At 49.0% G+C, this 24,759-nt stretch overlaps 1 protein-coding gene across 1 annotated transcript in view; it reads right to left on the reverse strand.

Annotated features, from left to right (window-relative positions):
- Positions 1-1,189: 1,189 nt before the first annotated feature.
- CALB2 (calbindin 2) overlaps positions 1,190-24,759 on the reverse strand; it is a 28,908-nt gene continuing 5,338 nt past the window's right edge. Inside the window, exons 2-11 of the mRNA XM_060650197.2 lie at positions 17,731-17,807; positions 15,076-15,165; positions 11,835-11,915; positions 8,491-8,547; positions 7,832-7,909; positions 7,293-7,348; positions 6,939-6,978; positions 6,145-6,198; positions 5,481-5,552; positions 1,190-1,888 (exon numbers count right to left, since the gene is read on the reverse strand). Of these exons, the coding sequence (XP_060506180.1) occupies positions 1,772-1,888; positions 5,481-5,552; positions 6,145-6,198; positions 6,939-6,978; positions 7,293-7,348; positions 7,832-7,909; positions 8,491-8,547; positions 11,835-11,915; positions 15,076-15,165; positions 17,731-17,807 (722 nt within the window). The 3' untranslated portion in view covers positions 1,190-1,771. The remainder of the gene's footprint in view (positions 1,889-5,480; positions 5,553-6,144; positions 6,199-6,938; positions 6,979-7,292; positions 7,349-7,831; positions 7,910-8,490; positions 8,548-11,834; positions 11,916-15,075; positions 15,166-17,730; positions 17,808-24,759) is intronic.

Genomic DNA, 24,759 nt, shown 5'->3' on the forward strand with positions numbered 1-24,759 from the left:
CAGAGCAGAAAGCGGGCCTGGGAGAGGGGACTCCACCAAACCCCATCTAAGAGCTGCAAGCTCGGGTCCCAAGCCATGACAGCTGCTCCTCCCCCTCTTGCCTGGGATGCTTGGAGGGAAAGCGCAGGCGGGTGGAGCAGCTGTGAGACTGCATCCTCTGGGGATGCACCTGGTGGGCAGGAAGTGCCTTTGTCTGATGCCTAGGGAGGGCAGGGAAATCGGAATCCACAAGTGTAGCAGGGCCTCATGGGAGCTGCTAGCTGGCCCACCTGCCCTGCACTCTCTTTGTTTCTGTTTTGTATTCTATTCCTTCTTTCCTGTGTTTTTCTCTGCACGTGTTCTCCACTGCTCTCTGGCCGACTCCCTGTCCTAGTCGCTGGGTTCTACTCCAGCATTAGTTCGGGCTTGGTTTGGGATTGCCACCTCTTGCCTCCAAAGCTGTATCATCACCTAGCTTCAATGCCACACACTCTGATGGCCCTGGATGTCCACCTCGGGTCCCAGGAGACACTAACTGGCCCAGTCAGCTGAGGGCAGGTGGACGGAGGTCAGGTGACCTCCTGGGCTGTATCATGCAGGTGGGGAACAGGATGGGCTCCCTCAGGGGAGGGTGTGGCTGCGAAAGAAATGAGGCTTCTTTATGATCCCCGTATAGCCCTCCCTGCCCCCACCTCGGTGGTATACTGCCTCAGTCAAGTTGGTGACCAAGTGCCTAGCCACGTTGGTATACAACGTGGGAGTTGTATCACCCTGAAAAAGTTAATGTCTCAGCTCCAGGTTCTACTTCTGAAAATGGGATCCATCCCATAGGATTGCTGCGGCATTAAATGAAGTAATGTCCAAATGCATCCTGTAGACAGTGAATGACAGCATTTGAAAAAATTCTCTATTTTAGGATCTTAGCCCTGTAGATCCATGTGAGGCATCAGATGAGTTGTGGGGTAAATTACACTTTGAGGAGGAGTGGCTAAATGTGGGGGGGTCCAGAACTCCTGGTTGGAGGTACCCCTGCTGGGGGTGGGGGGCTACCTGGTCCCACTGTTGCCACACCCAGTTGGTGCCCCTACTAGAAGGAATGTGGATCCAATCTGTGGGATCCATCTCCAGGCTCTGCCCTGCACTGGCTCCCTCTTGGGTCAGTAGGCGCTGCTAACTGTAGACAGAAGTCAACCACTTGCCCAGAACTGGGTGAGCTTCCACACAGAACGCTTCCCTTTATTGTCTGTAAACTCTTCTTTGGTAAACAAGGAGACAAGGAATCCACAGAGAAAAGGAGCACGCTGAGTCAAGAGGACAAAGGGCCGGCACCCTCCACGAACAGGGACTTCGAGAAGACAGCTATGCTATTAGCAAGGTGGTGGATGGAGCTTGGGAGTTTGGGTGGGTGGTGGCATGGGAAGGAGGGGAGCAGAGCGGGAGGGAAGGGTCCACTCCGTGGGACACAGAAGCCTAAATCGTACAGCGGAGGAGCTCATGCATCGCAGCGGAGAGGGGCAGGGAAGCTCCGCCCATGCCCCGCCCACCTCCCATGCGGTTGGTGCCCTACTGCAGGCTGAGCAGTTTGCCGGGTCAGGTCAGGGGGAGGGTGGAGGGGGCATCGGAAGGCCCGTCAGCAACCCTCCCTCCGTCTCTCCTTTTCTGCTCTGCGGGCTGGTGTGTGCAGGTTGCAGGGGCGGAGGAGGGGCGCTCAGGATCTCTGGGTCCGGGTAGAAGTGGCAGGGCAGCCGGGGCAGGGTTTGGGGGCGGTGGAGAAGCAGCCCCTGGCCCCCCTTTACATGGGGGGCTCGCTGCAGAGGACAATCTCCAGGTCCTTGCGGTAGAGCTTCCCCGCCTCAGCCAAGGACATGACGCTCTTTCTGTAGTTGGTGAGCTGTTGGATATTCATTTCCTAGGAGACAGAAGGAATGAGTTAGAGACCCTCACTGGACGGCCCCACCAGAACGTCTCACCTACTCATTCGCAAACACTTGGGCCACAGCCTTTCTCTTCAGCAAAGCATGGGCTTTGGAGTCAGAAAGCTCTGGTTCAACTCTCACTTGCTGCATTGCTTTGGGGAGAGTATTGAACCTTTCTCTCAGCTCAGCTGCCTCATCTGTAAGATGGGTACACGAACCACAGTGTCTGCCTCATTGAGGTGTTAGGATGGTTAGCGGAGGGAATGGGCCTGAACACATAGCAGGGCACCTGACATAGAGCATGCGCCCCCAAATCGGTAGCTATTGTGATGGCAGCCATTATCTCTGCATAGTTTGTATCCGGTCCTTTACTTCACTAGGCCTCCAGTCCCTCCGTCTGGGTCCTTGCATGTGAGGAAGAGAATGCTGGGAAAGTGCTCTGGTCTTGTCTGCAGGCCCCATGGACCATCCTTTCCTAAACCTCACCCATTTAAACAAGGAATTCTAACTCCTGCCTCCTCCAGCAGCAAAGCTCACCTCCTACTTCTTGTTCACTGGCTTCTGTGACCTTCAGGGCCCACTAAGACAGGTGACCCACGGACATATGTCCATTGTCTCAGGTAAAATAGAGGCCAACATTAAACAGAACATTAATACCTGATATGCCTTGTGTTGAATACCTACTTTACAGTAATTGATTTGAACACAAATAACCATTAGGTCTGAAACATAGCAAGGTCATCCATGGCTTATACTATCTTATTCTTTTCCTCTCTCCCTGGCTTAGACACACCTTCCCTCCTACTCCCCCCCCCCCCCCATCTTTTTTTAATCTTGAAAATGTTGGCAGATTTTCTTTCTTTTCTTTTTATCCCTATTCAACTAATGAGAAACCTGAGTATAAAGACTAAGGTATTTGCTAAAGGGCTGGACCAACTCTACAGCCATAAATATCCTCAGTCTCCTGGGTTCCAAGGTCTATCTAATATTTACCTAGCTCACCTGTCCTCAGTCACCTCTTTTTTTGGTGCTCGAAGGTCAGTCTTTTGTCATTTGGTTTTCAGGACATCCCCTTATTTGACCGGTTCTTGGTTTTGTGCCACTACCCACCCCAAGGGCCCTTTGCGAGCGTCTCTAGCTTTGGGAAGCGTCTTCCCTCAAGTTGTGAAGTCCGTGGAAATATTACCTAGTTCATAATACTATCTACCATTCAAATTAGGAGCCAAGGAAGGAACCCCATATATCAACCTGGAGCTTGAGACCCCTCCTCCCCTCCCCCTGCCCCACCGCCGATTCAATGTGGCATCAAGAATCTTAGCAGCGTGAAGGGACGGGGCTGCACGGTTTTCAGGTCTAGAAGTTCTGCTTGGAGCCGAGGACGGCTTTCGCGAGCTGCAGTTGTCTCAGGAGTGGTGAGAAATACTGAGGTTGGGTCTCACCAGCCTGTTCCTCAGGAACATCAAACACGCATCTGCTCAGAAACCGTATCTCAGTCCTGCACCATCAAAAGGGAATGTGGGTCTGCTAGGTGGGTTCACAAGAATGGCCTCTCCCTTCCCAGCTCAGGTGCTGCTGTTTACGGTCCTGGGGCTCTATGGACTCATCCTGTCCAGCCCCGGGGGCCACATCTTGAGCTTTGTACAGGTAGCAGGCTCCCAGGTAAACAACTGTATTAATATCTTTGTTCTCTAACCTTCAGGGGTGCTTCCTAAACCCAACCCCTGACTCTGTTTTTGTTTCCCCACCTCAAGTGAGGCTGTGCAGCCATCTGAGCTGTATTTTGTGGTAATTAAGAAAGAGCCTACTTAGGTCACTTTCAAGATGTAATGCTTGGCCTCAGGGCTGATCACCCTCAGGTGTCCAGCAGGGCCATATGGAGAATAATTATGCCTCATTAATACAATTACAGTTAAAGATATTTCCCATTAGGATGCCCAACATTCCTTGGACACATAAGGGTGCATAAATAATTTTCTTCTAGAATTTGATGCCAGGAAAAAGTCTGCCGAGTTCAAACACCTGGTGAATATGTCCTTCTTCCTAAGTAGTATTTGTTTATAATTTATTTTCTGCCTCTTTCAAAAAGCACTTGAAGATAACAAAAACAAAATAAATATAGGGTGAAAGGAATGAAGAATGATATTCAGGACAAAGATGAAGAAGTCAGAAAGCAATTGGAAGGGGAGACAGACTCAGAGGCTGCGATGAATTTTTTTCCCCCTGAAATCGAGCAGTAAATTTAGTTCTTGCCTGGCAGCAGAGGCAGTTAGACACCACAAGAAATTATAGAGTGTTCATCTAATTAAAGAAAACCGCAAAACTATTTGCTCAGAGAAAGGCATTTTCCTGGAGGTGAAGGAAAATGGCTACAAAAAGAGCTGCTGGATCCTGGTCCACCTGCCGCCCCGCCCCCTCCCTGCTCCCCAGGCACCTGGATGAGCCCGTGGAGGGCCACATGAGGTCTGTCCCTGGAAGCAAAGTAATAGTTCTCCACCTTTTCTCTGAGCAACAAATGCTTCTGTGGCTCCTATGAGCCTCTTGCTCAGCCCCAGACTCTGCAGTTAATTGATTTGGAATATCTTCACCTCCCACTGGACCCTTCTATCTCAAATCTCTCCTTGTGCAAAAAGACTTTTCTGATGGCAATTTGGCTGACACTCCATGAGCTGTGCTAGTCAGGCTGCCAGTGCCCCATCATAGCATCATTCAAAACTGCCAACAGGTGGAAACAACCCAAGTGGCTGTTGACGGGTGAGCAGAAAAAAAGATGGTATAGACACGCAATGGAGTATTACTCAGCCTTAAAAAGGAAGGACATTCCAACACATGCTACAACATGGATGAACCTGGAGGACATTATGCTAAGTGAGGTAAGCCGATCATAGACAAATACTGCATGAGTCCATTTCTAGAAGGCACCAAGAGAAGTAAAATTCGAGACAAAGTGGAATGGTGGGTGCCAGCGGGCAGTGGGGAGCAGGGACTGGGAGGGGAGGGAGGAGCAGACAGCAGTTGTTTAATGAGGATGGAGTTTCAGTTTTCCAAGATGCCGAGAGCTCTGGGGGGTGCCTGGGTAGCTCAGTCGGTTAAGTGTCCAACTTCAGCTCAGGTCATGATCTCACAACTCTTGAGTTTGAGCCCCACGTCAGGCTCTGTGCTGACAGCTCAGAGCCTGGACCCTGCTTCGGATTCTGGGTCTCCCCTCTCTCTGCCCCTCCCCCGCTCATGCTCTGTCTCTCTCTCTCTGTCAAAAATAAACATTAAAAAAAACTTTTAAAAAAGATGCAGAGAGCCCTGGGCATGGTGGTAGTGATGGTTGCCCAACAGTGTGGATTATTTAATACTGTTGAATGGTTATGATGGTAAACTTTGTGTTAAGTCTATTTTACTACATTAAAAAAAAACATAAACCAACCAGCCAATCATCCAACCAGAAAAACAAAACAACAACCCCAAAACTGCCATTGCTTAGTTATGGGTGATCAGAAGAGCAAAATGCACCCCACATTCCTTTTCCACCCTCCCTGAGAAGCCTCTCTCCTGCCCCAGAACCACCTTCCTAGGCCTCCAGACTCCGTTGTTTACCTTCTTGTTTTTCTCATACAGGTCCTTCAGCAGGGCATCCAGCTCATTCTCATCAATGTAGCCACTCCCGTCCTGGTGATGGGGAGCAGAGGAGAGGCAGCACAGAGCTCTAGAACTCAGGCCCCGCCACCCCTGACCTTGCCTCCCCATTCCCCCAACTCTTCCCGGGAGCCTGCAGAGTCTAACCTTCCCTTTACTCTGTGCAGAAGGTGTTCACACTGTGCGGTGCCAGGATGACACCTAACTGCTGACTTTACCAGTCAAGGCAGGAACAGGACATTTTGGGGCAAATTTGCATTCTGGTGTTTTTCATTTACATTAAAAATATAAATGAGGTTCAAGAAGCATTTAGCTAACTCCATGCGATGTCAGGATGAATACAGGGGCTATTTGAAGTTTATCCCCCACCCTTCGGTTATGAGGGGGACTACAGGAGTCACACGGGTGGGGGCAGTAAAGGAAGGGCTCGTGCGTGGTCAGGAGGCCTTCTCACTCCCAACTTCTTAGCAAAACAATCGGCTCCAGTGCACAATTATGACCTGGCACCAAGGGCGCAGTACTGAGCGCCTCCTGATTCCGAAGGACAGGGTTGAGCCATTTGGCCAGGTGCTCCCCTGCGGATGGGGCCCCCTGCTTTTCCATCGCATGCTGTCCTCCCTCTTACCTTGTCGTAAAATGTGAAGATCGCATTGAACTCCTCAGAGGTCAGTTTCATGCCCTGTAAGGTCCAATGTATTAAAGAGAGAAGCAAAAGCCCTGGAGAGTGTGTGCGTGCTACTGAGGGCATGTGTCTGTGCACGCGTGTGTGTGCATGTGCATCAGTGAGTGCATTTGTGTGTGCACGTGTATGTGTGCATGTGTGTGCATGTGCACAAGTGAGTGAGCACGTGTCTGCATTTGCATGTGTATGTTTGCATATGCACATGTGCATGTATGCACAAGTGAGCGAGCTCGTGTGTCTGTGCATGTGTATGTATGTGTGTGCGTGCATGTGTGCATGAGTGAATGAGCGCATGTGTGTGTTTGCACGTATATGTGGGTGTGCACACGTGTGCACATGTATGTGTGCATGCACACACATGCGTGTGCACTTGTGCACAAGTGAGTGAGCATGTGTCTGCATGTATATGTGTATGTGTGCATGTGTGTACAAGTGAGTGCATGTGTCTGTGTGCACGTGTATGTGTGCATGTATGTGCATGAGTAAGCGAGCACATGTGTCTGTGTGTGCACACGTATGTGCGTATGTGTGCATGAGTAAGTACGTCTCACTGTGCACCTGTATGTGTGCATGCACACGTGTGTATGTGTGCACGAGTGAGCAAGTGCATGTGTCTGAGTGCGCATGTATATATGTGCATGCACATGTGTGTGGAGGGTGGACAGGAGGGTGGCAGAGTGAAGCACACAGGGATGAGGGAAGGGAGGAAGTGAAGAAAAGCAGAGTGGTTCTTTTACCTGAAATTTAAGCAGGAAGTTTTCCTGTACAGGCAACAGTCTGGAAAGAAAGTGTTAGAGCAGAGCTTAGGAGACAGGGCAGAGGCAAGAACAACTTGCACGTGGGGGGGATGCAGAAGCAGTGCCTGTACTTCTGGAACCATCTGTGAGCACTTAGGAATTAGTGGCAAGTTCTAAAAAGAGGGAGGCAGACACACTGAGGTACTGACACTCTATCTAGCTTGGTCTTGAGCTTCAGGACCCCTGAACTGTCACTCTCCCTGCTGATTGGTCTTAGAGCCAGGGCAGGTGGCACAGGAATGGTCTGCACAGGTCCTGGTAAAAGTGATCGTGGGGGTGAGGTCAGGCACTTACCGGGACATCTCCGAGAGGCCCAATTTGCCATCCCCGTTCAGGTCAAACATCCGTAGCTGTTTAGGACAGACAGAGGTGCCTGGGTTATTTGCTTTGACCTCTCATGTGGGACCTTGACCTGCCATCCCCTTCTACTGGAGAGGAAGGAGGATGGGTGGGGTGGCCTCCTGCCTCTTCTGAGGTCACCTGGAGGTCAGGGACCAGCACGGTCTAAATTGATCACTGCTCCTCTCTCCCCTTCTCGGGGCGAGGGCCACAGAAACAAGCCAGCCAGCACCAAAGGCCCACCCTCCCCAAGCCCATCCTCTCCTGGAGCTGTGGAGGTTGTCATGGAAACAGATGCTCCCAGTCTCCCACTAGCCCAGTGAGGATCTCAGAGAGAGGGTGTGTGGGGCCATGAACTAGCATCCCTTTTGCCAGTTGCCACTGGAGTCCCTTCACCTGGGCCTGAAGACTCAGCCTGAAAACCCAGAATCCCACTGGCTTGGGGCCCCAGTCCTATGCCCCTGGAGGGGTAAGGGACACTTCTGCCCACTTACTATGGTTTGGGTATATTCTTGGAGCTTGGGCTCGTCATATGGCCGGTTTGCCTTCTTCAGCAGGTCAGACAGAAATCCCTAGAATACAAAAGGTCTCTTCAGAGCTCCTGACTCATTCAGTAGTTCTTCCCTCATTACTTGTTCAGTTAGTCAACGTTGTTTTCTGAGGTCTACCATTTGTATGGTTTCCATCCTTCATAATCCCCTAATCCCTAATGCTTGTGGAATGACCATGAAGGCCTGGAGGTAGCTCCTGGATGCAACTTCACCCCATAAGATAGGCTTCTCAGAGGGCCCAGGACACAGGGCTAAGCAGTGCCTGGGGATCACTAGTTCCAGAGGAATGTAGGGGTATATGTAGAAGTCAGAACGCCAATCTGATAGGATTGCCTTGGAGGTGCCTGTCCTGGGCACTGACGTGCAAAGGAGCGCAGTCGGGTTGAACTCCGTGGCCCTGCAGCTCCATGTTACTGATTTCACATGGCTGTCCTGAACATGTTCACCAATTCAGAGCCAGGCTTAAGTGTTCCTAGGCAGAACACGAACCCATGTTCCTCACCCAACGTCTCCTCCCTCCCCAGGTTCCTTACACCTACCACCAACTGTGGCCTCAGTCCCTTTCTCCATGCCTTCCATGCCCTCCCCCAGGCCCATCCTACCTTGAGCTCGTTGGCTTCAATGTAGCCACTTCTGTCTGTGTCATACTTCCGCCAAGCCTGCAATGGGAATGCCAACCCAGTTGCAAAGACCTGTCAGTATCTATAAGCCTCCTTCCAATTTCCTTTAATGGACTGGGCTGGGTCTTGATGTTCAAGAATATTACAGTGGGATGGGGGCATGGAGATGGGCTAGCCCAGTCCCTTTCAAGTCACAGAAGAAATGGGAGAAAGTGTCTTGGCCAAGGTCACATAGAGAAGGAAAAAAAAAAACCTGCTCGGACAAGGTCTCCCTACTCTATCTGGCTAAAGCCTGGGTCTCTTTTTGGATCATTTTGTAACTAGGGTTATGTTTTGTTTTGTTTTTTTGAATGGTTTTCTAAGGTGCTAACCAAGCAACTTCTAGCACTAACATCTGATGGATCCAATTTTTGCTGTGGGTATATAGCGTGTCCTTTCACTGCTCTCAAATCTTCTCATTCTCTGGGTGGGGGACCTCACTGTACCCCCATCATGGTGCACATGGCAGCCATGTCTGCATGAGAGCAGAACTGTAGTACAGTCCGCTTGTTTGGAGTATCCCAAGGCCACTCCCCATCTGTGTGATAAAAAAACATTCCTTTTTCTGTTTTTAAGGAAACCACCCCTCTCCCTGCTCAATCCAGAGAACCCCGTTTCCCCAAATCTTTGATCTATGTTGGTGCCTGATCATATTTCTTTTATTTTCTTTCCAGTGTTCTTGCCTTGGCTTTTCCTCTCTTCTCCCTCAGCTCCAGACTGCACACTGGACACCAGTGACACTTGGTTTTATGAGAGTCAGCAAGCACAAATTATTTTGCCAAATTTGGATCTCCTGCCTCCCTTCCCTTTCCCATGCCATCTCTCCCTTTTATTGCCAGGAGTGTGAGTTTATGGATATCCTAGGATCTTTCTTCCATACCAGCAAACAAGGCTGTGTAATTCTCCTGGTATAGTTGTGGATCAGGATATCTGATAGTTTTCTTTTTATCCTGATTTTCTAAAAAGTTATGAGACACAAGCAAATCCCAACAAAAGGGCAGCCTTATATCAGAGACAACTTGGATAGCTGGTATCTGACTGTGGAGTGTCTTTTCTCTGGGGGGAAAAATGCTCTGGTTCCATCAAAATATTCTTTCTGATGCCCAGAAAGCCTGCCTTTGAGAAAGTACTAAGAAATATGTGCAGGTTTACAAGTATGACTTCACCATCCACCTGCATATACTTAGTACATTAGAATTTAGTTCATCCGAGTCTTGACTGGGAAAAAAGGCAGACACCCCCTAAGTTTCCTAAAAGGAGGGTAACCTGAAGGGACCCTAGTCCTCACTCAGAGCAAAGCATCACTTTGCTTTTCGCTTTTTTTTTGGAGAGATCCTCCCACTGGGTCTGACCTCCCTCCCTCCCTGGATCCTCCCCTACCCCCACGCTCTCCACCCCCATGCTCGCGGCTCACTTCTCTCCCCACCAGTACTTTGTGCTCGTCCATCAGTGAGTGGGCCATTCTCTTCCCATTCAAGGAAAAGAGTTCAAGAGACCTGGGCTTTGTGAAATCTCAAAGAAATCCTGAGGCATCACTAAAATTAGAAATTACAATGTTGTGCTTAGCAGTGGGACAGAGCTATCTGACAGCACAAGGCTTTCAGAGCGGCAGAGGGACCAATTCATGTTTCCAGCTGATAAAAATGGAGCAAATGAACAACCCAGGGGGGTGGTACTGTGGGATGGTGGGGTCTCAGGAAACTTGGTGGGGGTGTTGGCTCAGCAGTTATACTGTGGATTAAAGGATGAAGACAGATAAGAATATGGAATTATGTCAGCTACACAGAGAGAAGCCACTAATGATTTTGACACACAGAGACAGAGACAGAGAAAGATATTTTTTGCTTCTCTTTAAGCATTTAAGCAAGCTATCGCCATCCCCATTTTCCAGATCAGAGGTAGAATAGAAGCCAGTCTTTGGCTGCCTTCCTATCAGTGAAGGAGCCATCAGGCATAACTCTCCCTTTCCTACACAGCAAAATCGACACCCACAAAAGCAGCATTCTTACAAGTATATGCAGACTCCTCACCCCCACCCCCATAGGCAAGAGAATGGACTAAGAACAAAATCCAGATTCAATTATTAGCTATGGAATCTTGCCATCTTGAAAAAAAAAAAAAAAAAAACTGGAGAAAATTCTTTAAAGCACCATACAGTGAAATCCGTATCTGATGCTTAGGCAAGGTGCCACTTAAAAAATGACTTTTCTGCCCTTAGAATCGGTTATTTCCAACCAACTCTTTATCCATGAGGGGAACTCAATGCCATGTGGGGTTCTGGGCAGGAAGTCACGGAGAGGGGATTACCGGTGTCTGGAAAGGGATTTAACACGAGGAATGGCAACTCGAGTCAAGCTGAAGGCCAGTCATTATCATAGCAGGCAGTGTGTGTGGGGTATGGGTTGAGTTTCACTGTGAGGGACACATACATTGAATGGCTAGGGTGCAGAGTCCCAGAAAAATACCAAGAAATAATTGGTAGTTTTCCAGGTATCAGGATTAGTAATATATCTAGTTGAGCCATATGGAATTTGGAATTTTTGTAAATCAAAAATGGTCAAATAGCAACAATTTCACATGGTTCAATCTATCGTTTGAATATTACTCAAAAGACACGTGAGTAAGGATGTTCTATTTCACATGAAGATTTCAAAGAATTTCTGTTGCCAAGATCTATTTTAAAGGGGGGGGGGGCAGTGAAGCGCAGACTACAGTTAAAAATCAGGACTGGAAGATACCACAAGCTGGAATTCTCCCTGGGTTTTTCCATCTTCAGGATGGCACATAAATCCATGCTCCCCACGCATGCTCTTTAGAACCCTGACTTCAAGGGACACTAATGTTACTGAGAACAAATCATGTGAGATCTTGGAGCCAAATAATGTGAAACAGGCCTCTTCACTGCAGGATTTCTCAGAGACCATAAGATGCAAATGTCTATGACCAATTCCCAAAGGGGAGATAAGTGTGTACATGGCATTTCCCAAAGGTACTTGACCACACTTAATCCTCACCATACTCTCCACACTTTGACGTGCACATATCATTTGGGGATTTTGTTAAAATGTAGTTTCTGATTCAGTGGGCCGGGGACTCCGCATTGCTCACAAGCACCCAGGGGATGGTGATGCTGATGCCGCTGGTCCACGGACCCCACTTGGTGAGTAGGGCTCGGAGGGCTTTACCATCTCCCAAGGGACCATTCCCTGGCATCTGGGTGGGCCTGGCTCTGAACATGGGAGAAAGGCAGAGGAGTGTGCAGGGAAAAGGCAGCGCCTCGGCCTCACCTCCATAAACTCGGTGCTGGAGCCCACGTGCTGCCTGAAGCACAGAAGGAAGTTCTCCTCCGTCGGCAGGATCTGCGCCAGCTGTGGGGGCCAGAGAGCAACAGAGACATTACGGAGGGTCCTGCCAGGAGAGTGGGCGAGTAGCCTTTCCTGTGGGGAGGATGGTTAAATGGCCAGTGGCAAGGCAGGGTGGGAGCTGCAATTTGCTTGCTTTCTGAGATTCGTCCTTCAAAAGGGAAGAAGGATGTTCTGAGAAGTGCATCTGGGTCACCCCGATTCTTAGGAGTATGAGCAGCTGGAGGGACAGGAAACTGGTGCCACTTTAAAAGGCAAGTATCCAGTCTCAAGAGAATACTTAGTAGAGCATTCATTCCATCTATATAAAATTCTAAAAAATGCAACCTAATCCTAGCTTAGCGGTTGCCTAGGATAGGATGGCCCGCACCAGGTGGAGGAACATTTTGACAGTGATAGAAATGCTGTATGTTGATCGTGGGTGGTAATTACATGGTTGTACACAACTGCCTCAACTCACGGAACGGTACACTTCAAATCGATGCAGTTTATTGTATGTAAGTTTACCTCAGCAAATCTGATTTTTAGAAAATGCAGATACCTTTGTTCAGCACACACTGCTGGCCATCCCCCAGTCCCCCACTTACTTCGCTCTGGGCTTCCCCTGGTCACGGGCACATTCTGATTGGGCTGGGTCAGCTACATGTGCTCTTGTTTCTCTTGTCAATGATTGGCTTATGGGTAGGCATGTGATCTCGCTCTGCCCAGTGAAGTGTGAGGGGAGGTGTGCTAAGGGTACTTCTGGGAAAGGTTTCCTTGTACCTGTGAGGGGCCAAATGAGGTGGATCCTTTGTGGTTGTGTGTGGATGTGCTGCCTGGAACTGCTGCAGCCATCCTGTTTACCAGCCTGAGGATGAAGCTGCTTTGGGGGCAGAGAACAGAACCAAGAGAGGCAATGGGGAATCTGGGTGGCACAGTTGGTTAAGCACCCAACGCGATCTCGTCTCAGGTCATGATCTCACGGTTCGTGAGTTCAAGCCCTGCATCAGGCTCTGTGCTGAGGGTGTGGAGCCTGCTTGGGATTCTGTCTCTCCTTCTCTCTGCCACTACCTCACTTTCTCTGTCTCTGTCTCTGTCTCTCTCAAATAAACTAAAAAAAAAAAAAAAAAAAAAAAAAAAGCAAAACCTGTTTGACAGGCTAGTTGTTTTTTAAAAAAAAAAAAGAACTGCAGAGAAGCAGGGCTGGGGACCTGGACTCCTTCATCCGGAGCCAACCTTTCCCATGGCTTTTCTCATTAGGACCCTCTCATAGTTTAAACCAGGAGTCAGTAAACAATGATCCATGAACCAAGTCTGGCCCAGTGCCTATTTTCTATAAATGAACATATACTGGAACATGGCCACGCCCACGTATTTACATATTGTCTATGGCTGCTTTTGTGCCACAGTGGCTGAATTGAAAGAATTGTAACAATGTATGGCCCACAAACCCTAAAACATTAACCATAATCTGGCTCTTTACAGAAAAAAGTCTGGTGACCCCTGGCTGAAGCCCATTTGAGTCCAGATATTTTGAGACTTGCAGCTTTAGGAATCTGTGCCCTTGGTGCGTTTTCTAGATCCCCTTTAGCTTAGGCTGGTGGGCCATCCCTCATGATGTGAAGGATGACTGTAGTGGCTCATAGCTGTCCCATGCAGGAGAGCTGCCCTCCACCAAACTGCCATTGCCCCAGTCACCCTCCCCCCCCGCCCCCCCCCAAAGGGGGAGGGAGCTGCCTGTACCAATGACTGACTGAAATGGGAGTACAAAGGGCCACCCCATGCTTCGCCTCAAGGTGAGACCAACTGTGTGGCACAATCTACACTGCAGAGCTCCCTGTGAGATCAGGCCACGACCAGGATCCAGCTGAGACCACATCCTTCCTAAGCTCCTTCCTCTGCCCTCTCCTGCTGCACTCTTCCCTTCTTTTGGGAGTTGTCTCTTAGTAAGTCCCATCGGCTTGAATCTCTGTCTCAGTCTCTACTTCCTGGGCACTGACCTAAGGCAGCTTCCCAACCAGTCCACCCTGGGAGGAGCTATGCCCAGGTTCATGTGCTGCCATCATTATTCTTGACCTCTAGAACACAGGTCACCAACTAACTGCCAGAGCTATTCGGTTAGGCACGCACACACATGCATATTTGTATGTGTAAGTATGTATATATGTATGTATGAACGTACGTGTGTGTATACATAAGTTATTTCATTAAACAAGGAAGCCATTAAACGCAGTGGCCTTAATACCTCAGTGGCCTTTGTGAGCAATCCAAAGGTGAAACAAGCAGCCAAAACAGCCAACTAGGCTTTCCCAAATAACCATTTAAGCTATAGTCAATCAAATAACTTCCTTGCCCTGCTCCCACTTCTTCTCTATAGAAGTCTTTCCCCGAGCTACTGTTGGTGGAGTGTTCCTAGCCACTTCTGGTTTGGTGCTGCCTCATTCGAATCAATTTTTGCTCAAATAAACTCTTTTTTTAAATTAAAAAAAAATTAATGTTTATTTTCAAGAGAGAGACAGAGTGTGAGCAGGGGAGGGGCAGAGGGAGGGAGACATAGAATCCGAAGCTGGCTCCAGGCTCTGAGCTGTCAGCACAGAACCCAACGCAGGGCTCGAACCCACAAACCATGAGATTTTTGACCTGAGCCAAAGTCGTATGCTTAACCGATTGAGCCATCCAGGTACCCCATTCTTTAAATTTTTAATAGGCCTCAGTTTATATTTTAACAATATGTTTATATCTGTGCATGTATAAATGTATGTATGTATATATAAATATATAAATTATACCTGCTATATATGTAAATTATGTGTTGCAATAATTAATTGATTAAAAATTTTGCCTTTGGATGCCTTTAGGTGGGACATGAACTCTCTTGTTCTCCAGTCGTCTCCCTCCTTTCTCTCTTAAGCTGGGCTCATCACACATTTGCAATAGCTGTGGGGACACTGAGAGCATTTAAGGTCTCCATCCCTGTCTTAAACCAGTGTTTGTTGCTTCTTTCCTTGTGAGACACAGAAAAAGTCCCACCTGTTCTCTTTGGTCAGCCTAAGTGTCGGAGGTGGGGTGGGGGCTCCTAGCCCACCACCTCACTGGGAAGTGTAGAAAGGATGCTTGCCCACGGCACAGGACGCTCCCCCCCCCCCCCCCCCCGGCCCCAGCTCTTAGCCTGGACAATAGGACTCACCTCTGCCATTTCGATTTTCCCATCCGAGTTCTTGTCATATTTCTGCATGAACTCCTTCATCTTCTCCCCAAAGTTGTCACTCTTTGACATCTGGAGAAAAACAAATGGGGCTGATTGTGCTGCCAGGCCCCATGCGAACCGTGGATCTCTCACCTGCTGGGTGCAGCACCATTGCAAATCATTTTGCGCCCCAACTATGCAGGCACAGAACCAGGCTGGGCCAACGCCCTGAGTGGTCAGGGCTGCACTCTTCTCCTTGCCAAGGTCCCTCCAAATCTAAGTAGTCTCTTCTTCGAGGCTCAGTCACATGATGTTCAAAGAGGGACAGGACATATGCCCCTGTATCATGTAATTTGTGTAATTAAGCATGCCCCTCCCTCTGCCTTTGAGATGGGATTAAACCACAGCTCTATCAGAAGGGTGAGGACTCATTGCCATCACTCAGATGTGAGAACTAAGGCCCCAACATTTTACCAAGGCAGCTTGTAATATAACCCAAATTATTCCAGTGCCCCCCAGTAGGTACTAAGCACTGCACCGAGAAAGGTGAATTGTGCATTTTCTTCTTTCAGATCTAACAGCAATTCACCATATTTTTTACTCGGACTGCATCCCAGGAGGAATGTAAGGAGAAATTCTTCAGAAAGCCAAGGTAATTTAAATCATCCATTAGATTATTGTGACCATTACAAAGACACAGAACTTCAAAAGCTTCTTTAGCCCATTGTTGCCTATCTTAAATCTAAGGCTCTCCGAAATTCTCAAATCTTACCCTGGTTTGGGTGCTGCAGATTTAATTATATGCATCAATGAGCTCTTCATCATCCCTAACCAATGGTGAATCTGCTTGGGCAGCTGATGCCTCTCGGCCTCTATGACGACTCTGGGTGCTCTGTGTGCTTCCTTGAACTGGGCCCAGGAGAATCCTACTAATTCTTTACTTTAGAGTCTTTTCTGTATCCCTTCAATTGCTTTCTACCTTTGGAACTGGCTTCAATTTATCACTATTTATTCAACAATATGTATTGCTTTACACTTACAAGTGTGCACAGAATGATCCGAGGCTCTTATCACAGATGTGGTCATCTGATTTAGCTTTAACAACAGCCTCAGTGAGGTGAGAGGCCCGTCCATTTTACACACACATGGAGGCTGAGGTGAAGTGACTTCTCCCGAGGTCACCAGCTGGTGTAGCTAGAATTGGAACTTGTGGCTCTGGCTTCTAAGGCCAGTATTCCTTCTAGCATAGGACAGCTGCTCTGAATACCAGTCCTGGGTGGTGTCAGTTGAGACTGTTGTTGACAGACTTGAGAATCACCCCTGATGGCTTCTGAGGAAGGGAATGACTAAGATTTCAGACCAGAAGCACTTCATAAAAACACATTCCTCCTCCTACCCCATGATCCCAGAATCTGTTTTGAAGCCTGTATTTTCTGTCCTCCAGGCTTCATTATCCTAGTAATGAGGGGTGATGGGAGAACAGTTGATAAACAAACCCATGAATCACCTCCATCGCCTAAGCCCATCGCCTGGACCTCCTCCTCACTGGGCACTCTGTTGAATTCTGGACCAGGAGCTCTTTGCTGGGTTTGTGACTCATCTCCCAAACTGTGCCGTGAAGACTTGCTAATAAGCAACGGATTGGCCAACAGACACACAGCAGGGGAAAGCAGAGAGACCGCCAAAGGACCAGTGGGACCTGGGGTAGGGAATGGATCTGATTATGTATATTTGAGAACTAGACGTGGGAACCACAACAGACTAGTTCCAACTACCTTATCTTTTCAGTATTTCAGACAGTCCTCCAAAGGCCTTAGTGAATTTAATAGGGCCAGCTTGGTACTGTGGGAAATAATGACCCTGCCACTAAGGGGTGGGGACATGATTTGGAGTTGCTTCAGGCAGGCTGAGAAAGGCAGTCTGGCACCTCCATGAATGAGGCTGGTCAGTACTATCTGGTTCAGATACTGGTTTGGAGCAATCCTCTGTTTGCCCCTAGATCCTTGCTGAGGATTCTAGACTGGTCTAGAACAGTGGTTCTCTAGTGGGGATTATTCTGTGTCCCCCGCAGGGACATTTGATAATGTCTGAAGGCAATTTTGATTGTCACAACTTGGAGGCGATGCTAGTGGCACCTCACAGGGAGAGACAGTGATACTTCTAAATACCCTACAATGCACAGGACAACCCCACCCTCCCAATAAAGAATTACCCAGCCCTGTCAATAGTACTGAGGCTGAGAAACTCTGGTCTAGAATAAAGACACTCGAAACCCCCGAGGCATCCAATCTTGAGTCACGATCCCTCTGAGAATCTTAGACTCTGGACTATTCCTTAGGGGAAAATGAAGTTTTTATATACGCATACACAGACACAAAGCTTTGCAGTTTTTTGAGGGGATTCATTAACCCCTAGTATCCATTCATGAACACCCCTCAATCCCAGACACCCAAAGATATTGAAGCAAGGCTCTTTTTTCAAGGGATGATTCCAGTTAAAAAAAAAAAAATCCTTACAAATAAAAGAAAAACTTGGAAGGTCAAAACCAGAGATGTCAGGCCGGCTTAAGAGATACAGAACTTGGGACAGACAATGCTCAAAGCCATGGGCTAGATGATAGAAAAATCAAACAATGGGACAGAGTACTGGTCTTACCATTCCAGAGCCTTTTCTTGCCTTCTCCAGCTCTTGGAAAAAGTTTTCTAGCTCTTTACCTTCAATATACCCATTTCCTGTGAAGAAAGCAAAGAACAAAGCAATTGACCTCAGAGCTAAATAGTGAGACTGATGGGCGTGGGGGTGATGGGGAAGTGAGGGGCTTCGTGGAGAACTTCTCCTCACTGGTCAACAAGCAGGTGTCTGGGTTAGCCTTGGACTGTGTAGTGTTAGGGATGTGGGTCCTGCCCTCAGGGTGTTTGCAACTGATACAGCTGCAAGATTAATAGCTGTGTATCTTTGGGGGTGTACATTCAGTAGTCGGAGAACACTGGGAGGGACCAGCATCTGGGCCAAGCCGGTAGAAGTGAGCAGAGCTGGGAACTGTCCGTAACTGGCTGGGCAAGCAGCAGGAGCTAGAATCCAACAGGGGACAAAAGGTATCAGCATCTGGGTTTGTCAGCAGGTGGTAGGCCCTGGTCACAAGGGTGAGTGAGGTCCGAGGCAGAATTTGGGGCTCTGGAGTAGGAGGATGTACTGAGTCGAAGAATGTTTCCACACTGGGTGCCTGGGGGGCTCAGTTAAGCATCTGACCTCGGCTCAGGTCATGATCTCACAGTTTGTGAATTCAAGTCCTGCTTTGGGTGAGCTGGAGCCCTGCATCGGGTGAGCATGAGCCCCACTTCAGGTAAAACACAAGTCCCACTTTAGGTGAGCCTTGCTTCTCTTTCTCCCTCTGTCTCTGTCTCTGTCTGTACCTTGTGGGATTCTCTCTCGAGCCTCTCTTTCTCCGCTCCTTGCTCACTTGTACCACCCCCCTCAAAAAAAAACTGTTCTCCCTGGGGCGCCTGGGTGGGTCAGTCAGTTAAGCATCTGACTTGAGCTCAGGTCATGATCTCATGGTTTGTGAGTTCGAGCCCCATGTCAGGCTCTGAGAGCATGGAGCCTGCTTCAGATTCTGTGTCTCCCTCTCTCTCTGCCCCTCCCCTGCGTCTCTCTCTCTCTCTCTCTCTCAAAAGTAAATAAACATTAAAAAAAAAAAGTGTTCTCCCCTCCCCCCAAAACCATGTCCAATTAAGATGAGGTCATACTAGATTAGGGTAGGCCCTAATCCAATGACTGGTGTCCTTATAGGAGGCCATGTGAAGACACAAAGAGACACACAGGGAAGAAGGCTACGTAAAGACAGAGACAAAGACTGGAGTGATGTATCTCCAGGCTAAGGAATGCCATGGATTGCTGGTGACCACCAAGAGCTAGGAGACAGACACGGAAGGACTGTCCCTTAGAGCCTCTGGAAGGAAGCCATCCTGCCAACACCTTAATTTTGGACTTCCAGCCTCTGGAACTGTAAGGGGAAAAAAAATTCTGTTGTTTTAAGCCACCCAGTTTGTGGTACTTTGTTACAGCAGCTTCAGGAAACTAACACAGAGAGGAAAAGTGGGAGGAGAAAGGCAGGACATCTGTCCTTTGGGCTGGGGGCACCTTGGTCACCGGGATTACGTGTAGGGGAGACAACCCACTGCAAGGCAATGAGTGGAGGCCATGAGGTCTGTGAGCACAGAGTAAAGCCCTGTTCTGCACTTATTACCTGCAGGACTGTGGAAAGGCATTTCACCTGCCTCATGTGCAAAATGAGTAATTACAATTAAATGGGATTTTGTATGTAAAGCCCATCATCCAACCCGTTGAGTGGACGGTAAATGCTGCTGTTGTTTGAGTTCAATTACTAGAACCTGTGTATAAGAATCTGGGTGAAAACTGCAATTATCAGGACCGGGCCCCAAGGTCAGGGCCTGACTTTTAAGATCAGGACAGGCGAGAGACCCTTTAGGCTCTCAAGTCTTGAATCCAGATAGCCCAGAGACCGGGTTAGCTGAGTCCATGGCCATGGTCATTAGTCTCTGCTGTGATTGAGAGGAGGCATTTGCGGCTGGGAAATCAGACAGGTCTAGGGCAGTGCTCCCCACACTCCTGCAAACTGGACTCTCCTGGGATTTTAAAAAAAATACATGGACATCTGGCTCCTACCCTCAGACATGCTGATGTCATTGGTTTGGGGTATGAACTAAGCATCATGATTTTTTCTGAAAAAAGCTTCCCAGGTGATTTCCATGTGCAGTCATGTTTGGAAACCACTGGCCTAAAGTCAGGTTTCAAATCTGATCTAAAACAATTGAGCACGGTTCTTACAGAGAATAGTCAACTGGTAGCTTTTCTTCAAGGGCATTGGAATTACGAACGGCACAAAGAAAATTAAAAAGGGAGTATTTATCCTGGCCTTTGGGGATGGGGTATGTGTGGGGAGGGTCTTTCTCCCCCTTAACTTCCCTCCTCCCCCCATCCCCTGAGAATTTCCATTCCCAGTAAATAACCAGAGAGGAGCCCTCTAGTGGAGAAGACGCCACAATACACATTGCATGCAGAGAACAGGGGGGAGATAAATGATGTACTTTTGTCTGGGGTGGGGAGATGTGATTGTAATTAGGGTGTGGGGAAGGAAGACCTGAATTTCCTTTTTTCACAGAGCATACAGTGGTCATCGTTCTTGGGAGAGTTGGAATCTCATGAGTGTGCGTGTCTAATGGCTTGTGAGGCCAGCTGGAGAGGGGGAATGAGGGAAGGTCCAAGGGCTTTCTGGGCAAGAAGGCAGTCTAGTTGATGAGAACTCTGAGTTGAAGGAACAAGCAATTTTTCTCTTCCTCGGTACTCCTTGCAGTGGTCTGGCTATTCCCCCATTTCTGAGGCGGAAAGCTGAGATGAATTCTGGGCCCAGGCACAGCTTCCAGAAGCCTGGGGCTGGGTTGGAGTGGGGCTCAGAGCCGGCACTGTGAGCACGTATTGGGGTTCAAACCGGCAGAGGCCCCAGAGGTGGGCCTCAAGGCGGGGTGGGACAGACGCATGAAGGAGGGAGTGTGAGTCTGTTTTGTGAGTGTATTAGGAGGAGGTGGACGCGGACTTGAAGGGGTCAGCCCCAGATGCAGGAGAATGGATTTGAAGGAGCAGCTGCCACTGAGCTCTGAACAGCACCCCTCACCACCATTGCTCCTGCTTTGCATGGTGGCAGCAACGCACTGTCATTTCTCCGCTGGCTCCCGAACCTGCCGTGGAGGGGTGGGGCGGGGGTGGGGGCGGTCATTCGCACTTCTCGTGGAGGCACCCACACCCAGTTATCTTCCTGGCTCTACCACTCACCGGTTCACTCTGGGGTGTCGCCTCTCCGAACCTCAGTTTCCTCACCTATAAAACGGGGCTAATGAGGGTGCCTTCCTCACACGGTTGGCAGTGAAGACCCACGGAATAATAACACAGATAATGTGTTGGCCCACAATGAGCCTCCGAGATGCCAGTGGTCGTTACCACCATGGCGGTGTTTCTGCTGGCTGCCCAGGCTGGGGAACACCTTGGCTTTGGGCTGCTTGCTTTGGCTAGTAAAGTTTGGGGTGCAGAGGGAGGCCGAAGCACGTGAGGCCAGCACTGAGCCATGTCCCACTGAGCAATCTGAACGGGAAGAAGAAAAGCATCAAGGTGCAGACCTGTGTGACCCGCCTTTTCCTTGGGGTGTCTCTGAAATTTACAAAGCATACATGTATTTGTGTTTATTCTTGTTCTAGAAAAGTTTTAAGGTGGTTTAACAACCTTAAGAACCAGACAATCAGCCAGCGCCTAGCCCAGCAGGAGAGCACGGACACTTGTGAATATCAGTTACTCCTCACAGATACAACACTTTTAATCGCTCAAAGCACATCTGCTTCTCTCTTTGCTGCAGCAGATCGTTTGAAGCCTCACTATGTGTAAGGCCCTGTGTAGGTTACCATGTGGGGGTATGACGATGTACAAGATCTAGCTCCAGTCTTCCAAGCTGTCACAATCCTTTCAGACACACAGGATCACAACAGGGCAGAACAGAATCCTCTTCTTGTGACAAAGAAATTTGAGGCACAGAGAAGGTAAGCAATCTGTTCAGGAACACACAGCAAGGCAGGACCAGAATTGGAGTATCCTAATTCCTGATCTAGGTTTTATTCATTCACTCATTCATTCACTCAACATTTATTGAGCATCCACTTTGTGCCTGCTGTATGCTAGGCACCAGGGATGTAAAAGTGAGGTAGACAAGGTGTGCCGTGATGGGGCTTATGTTCTAACTGGGTGGGGATAAGGGAGGGGCAGATGGACAGCAAGGAGAAGGAATGATGAGGCAACAGAACAGAGATGGACCTGCCAGGGCTGCTTGATAGGGTGGGCAGGGAAGGCCTCTCTGAGAAGCCCCAGCTACTGGGCAGGGAGGACAAAGGGAGGCGTAAAATCAGACACGGAGAGGAGCCAGGATAGTGCCACGGTAGAAACCAGTCCCCTCCCTGGATCCACCTTGCACGGCGTGGGCAGCAGGACTGTCCCAGAGGCTGGCAAGCCCCTCTCACCCTGCTGAATATCCCACCACCGCTTCCTCTCTGTGCCCCCAGCAAAGGGACAAAAGGTGCTTCAATTCAACAAACATATATTGTCTGAAGTAAACAACAGTTCAACTTTGTGCCCGGTGCTCAGGGAGCTGTAGATAATTCTAGATGTGGGCTCGTTCCCAGGGAGCATTTAATGGTCTAGTGGGGTGAGGCAGCCAAACAAGAATGGCCAGGATCTACCAGCTGAAGGTGGAGGGAGAAGAGCAGAGATGGGATAGGGAGGCAGGGGCTGTGGGCCTGGAAGGAGCATCCTCCATTTTTGTGGGGGAAAGGCCTTTGCTACTTGATCTCCCTCAGAGCCGCCTCCGTCCATCACCCAGGCGGCAGCTACTGTCTGTCTGGCTGGCCAACATCCTTCCAGGGAGGACTCTAGCACTAGACAAATGCATTGCTTTTTCTATGACCCTCTTATCAGGGCATGGGGTGACCGGCCACCACAAAAATCTCAAAAATCTCATGTGGATGGGCATTGACAAGAATGTGGTTACCATAGCAACTGCTACTCCTCACCTTCCTATCAAACCACTTCCTGTGAATGTTAGGAAGGGGCTGGGTGGGAGTCAGGGACCCTGCCTCTTTCCTTATTGTACTCTTGCTACCATTCTTCACCACCGTGCCTCAATTTCCCCAAATTTATTTATTTATTTATTTATTTATTTATTTATTTATTTATTTTTAATGTTTATATCTGAGAGTGAGAGAGAGAGAGAGACCGAGCATGAGCAGAGGAAGGGCAGAGAGAGAGGGAGACACAGAATCTGAAGCAGGCTCCAGGCTCTGAGCTGTCAGCACAGAGCCCGACGTGGGGCTTGAACTCCCAAACTGCGACATCATGACCTGAGCTGAAGTCGGATGCCTAACCTCAATTTCCCCAAATATAAAGTGAGACAAAACTGTTTTACAATTAAGCTGATCACAGACACTGGAAAGCCTTGACCAAAGGTTGCTCTGCCCCATGCTGGAAAGAGGCCGACTTGTTTCTCACTGAGACTTGTGTGTACATCCGGAGTTTCTAAGACCTGAACAGGCAAGGGAAATTGGAGTAAGAGGTAACAGCCACCAGCTCTGTGGCTCCGAGCCTCAATTTCTTGATCTCTAAAATTGGTATAACTATGTATGCCCTTTCTACTTTATAGAGCTGTTGTGAGAGCCACACAAGGTAATGTTGTGAGAGCATTCTGGAAAATGTAAAATCTCATACAATTGGAAAGCATCATTTTTATACTCTGACTTCTGAACCAGTCCATGGCTGTAAACTCTTCAGCTCAGAGTTTAGAGCATTGGTTCTCAGCCCAGGAGGTGTATTTGAGTCACCTGGGAAGCTTTTAAAACAACACCATTGCCTGATTCTCCCCTCCCCCCGCCCCCCCCCCCCCCCCCCCCCCGCCCCAAGCTTCTGATTTAATTGATGGGATGGGGACTTCTTGTGGGCATGTTTTCAAAGCTCTCTCTGTGATCTGAACGTGCAGTCAGGGTTAAGGACTGCTTTAGAGCAGTGAGTCTCAAATGTTAAGGTGTGCAAGAATTGCCTGGGGATCTTATTAAAATGGAGAGTCCAATTTAGTAGGTCTGGAGTATAAGGGCCTGCTGTTCAAATTGTGGTCTGTGGAACAGTAGCATTGGAATTGCCTGGGAGCTTGTTAGAAATGCAGAATCCCAGGCACTATCCAAGACCCACTGAGGCGGAAGCATTGGGAGTGAGGTCCAGACATCTGTGTTTTAACAAGCCCTCCTACACGCTCAAGTTTGAGAACTACTGTCTGTGTCTCTCTGTGATGCACAGGTTAGAGAAATTGAGGACAGGAGTTACGAAGTTTCAGACTCCTCGTTAAGAAAGTGTTCATGAGGCCAAGCCACTTGGTTGTTTGTCTGGGGTTCGAATTTATGGCAAGGCAAACAGCCCTGTACCTCCCAGCCTAAGCACCCTTTGAGACAGTCAAACACCACCCTTTGGGGCTAGAAATTGGCTTCCTGAGATCCTGCCCTGATACTAATATTACTTTTCATGGTGTGAACCATTTACAAAGAGGGTCCTACTCCCCACCCCTGCTGGTTGGTCTTCAGGACTCGGCCAGGTAAGCAGACAGGTAAGGATGCTAGAGAGAGGGAAAGAGATGAGTCACAGCCTAGAGCCTGGTGTCCTATTCATCCCAGGGACGACCTCTGTCCAAACCTGCATTTGTCTTGGCTTCTCTCTTTGTCAGTCACCTCAGTGACTTCTAGGGGTGAAAAAACACAGTGCAAACAGCTACTGGATGAATGTTCAGACACGACTTTGAATCTGTTTCTGGGCTGCGCCACTTCTGGAAGAGTGGTTCTGGGGCTGGGCTGGGTCCCCTGAACCTGTGGACATCTGGCAGCCTAACGCTGGGCCGATTCCCAGGCATGGGGGAGGTCAGAAGTATAGGCAGATTGGGCGAGAGAGGAGGGAGGACAGTAGAGAGCCAGGGAGGAGCGGGGGAGGGCCGAAGCCAGAGGCCGCAGATGGGCCTGGCTGGGCAAAGGAGGGCATGGGATGCCGTTGGCCAGGAGAGCCACCAGGGAGAGGCACTGTTTTTGAAGAGCC

Source organism: Panthera onca, chromosome E2 (genome assembly GCF_046562875.1).
Source record: "Panthera onca isolate mPanOnc1 chromosome E2, mPanOnc1 haplotype 2, whole genome shotgun sequence".
Classification (NCBI taxonomy): Eukaryota; Metazoa; Chordata; class Mammalia; order Carnivora; family Felidae; genus Panthera; species Panthera onca.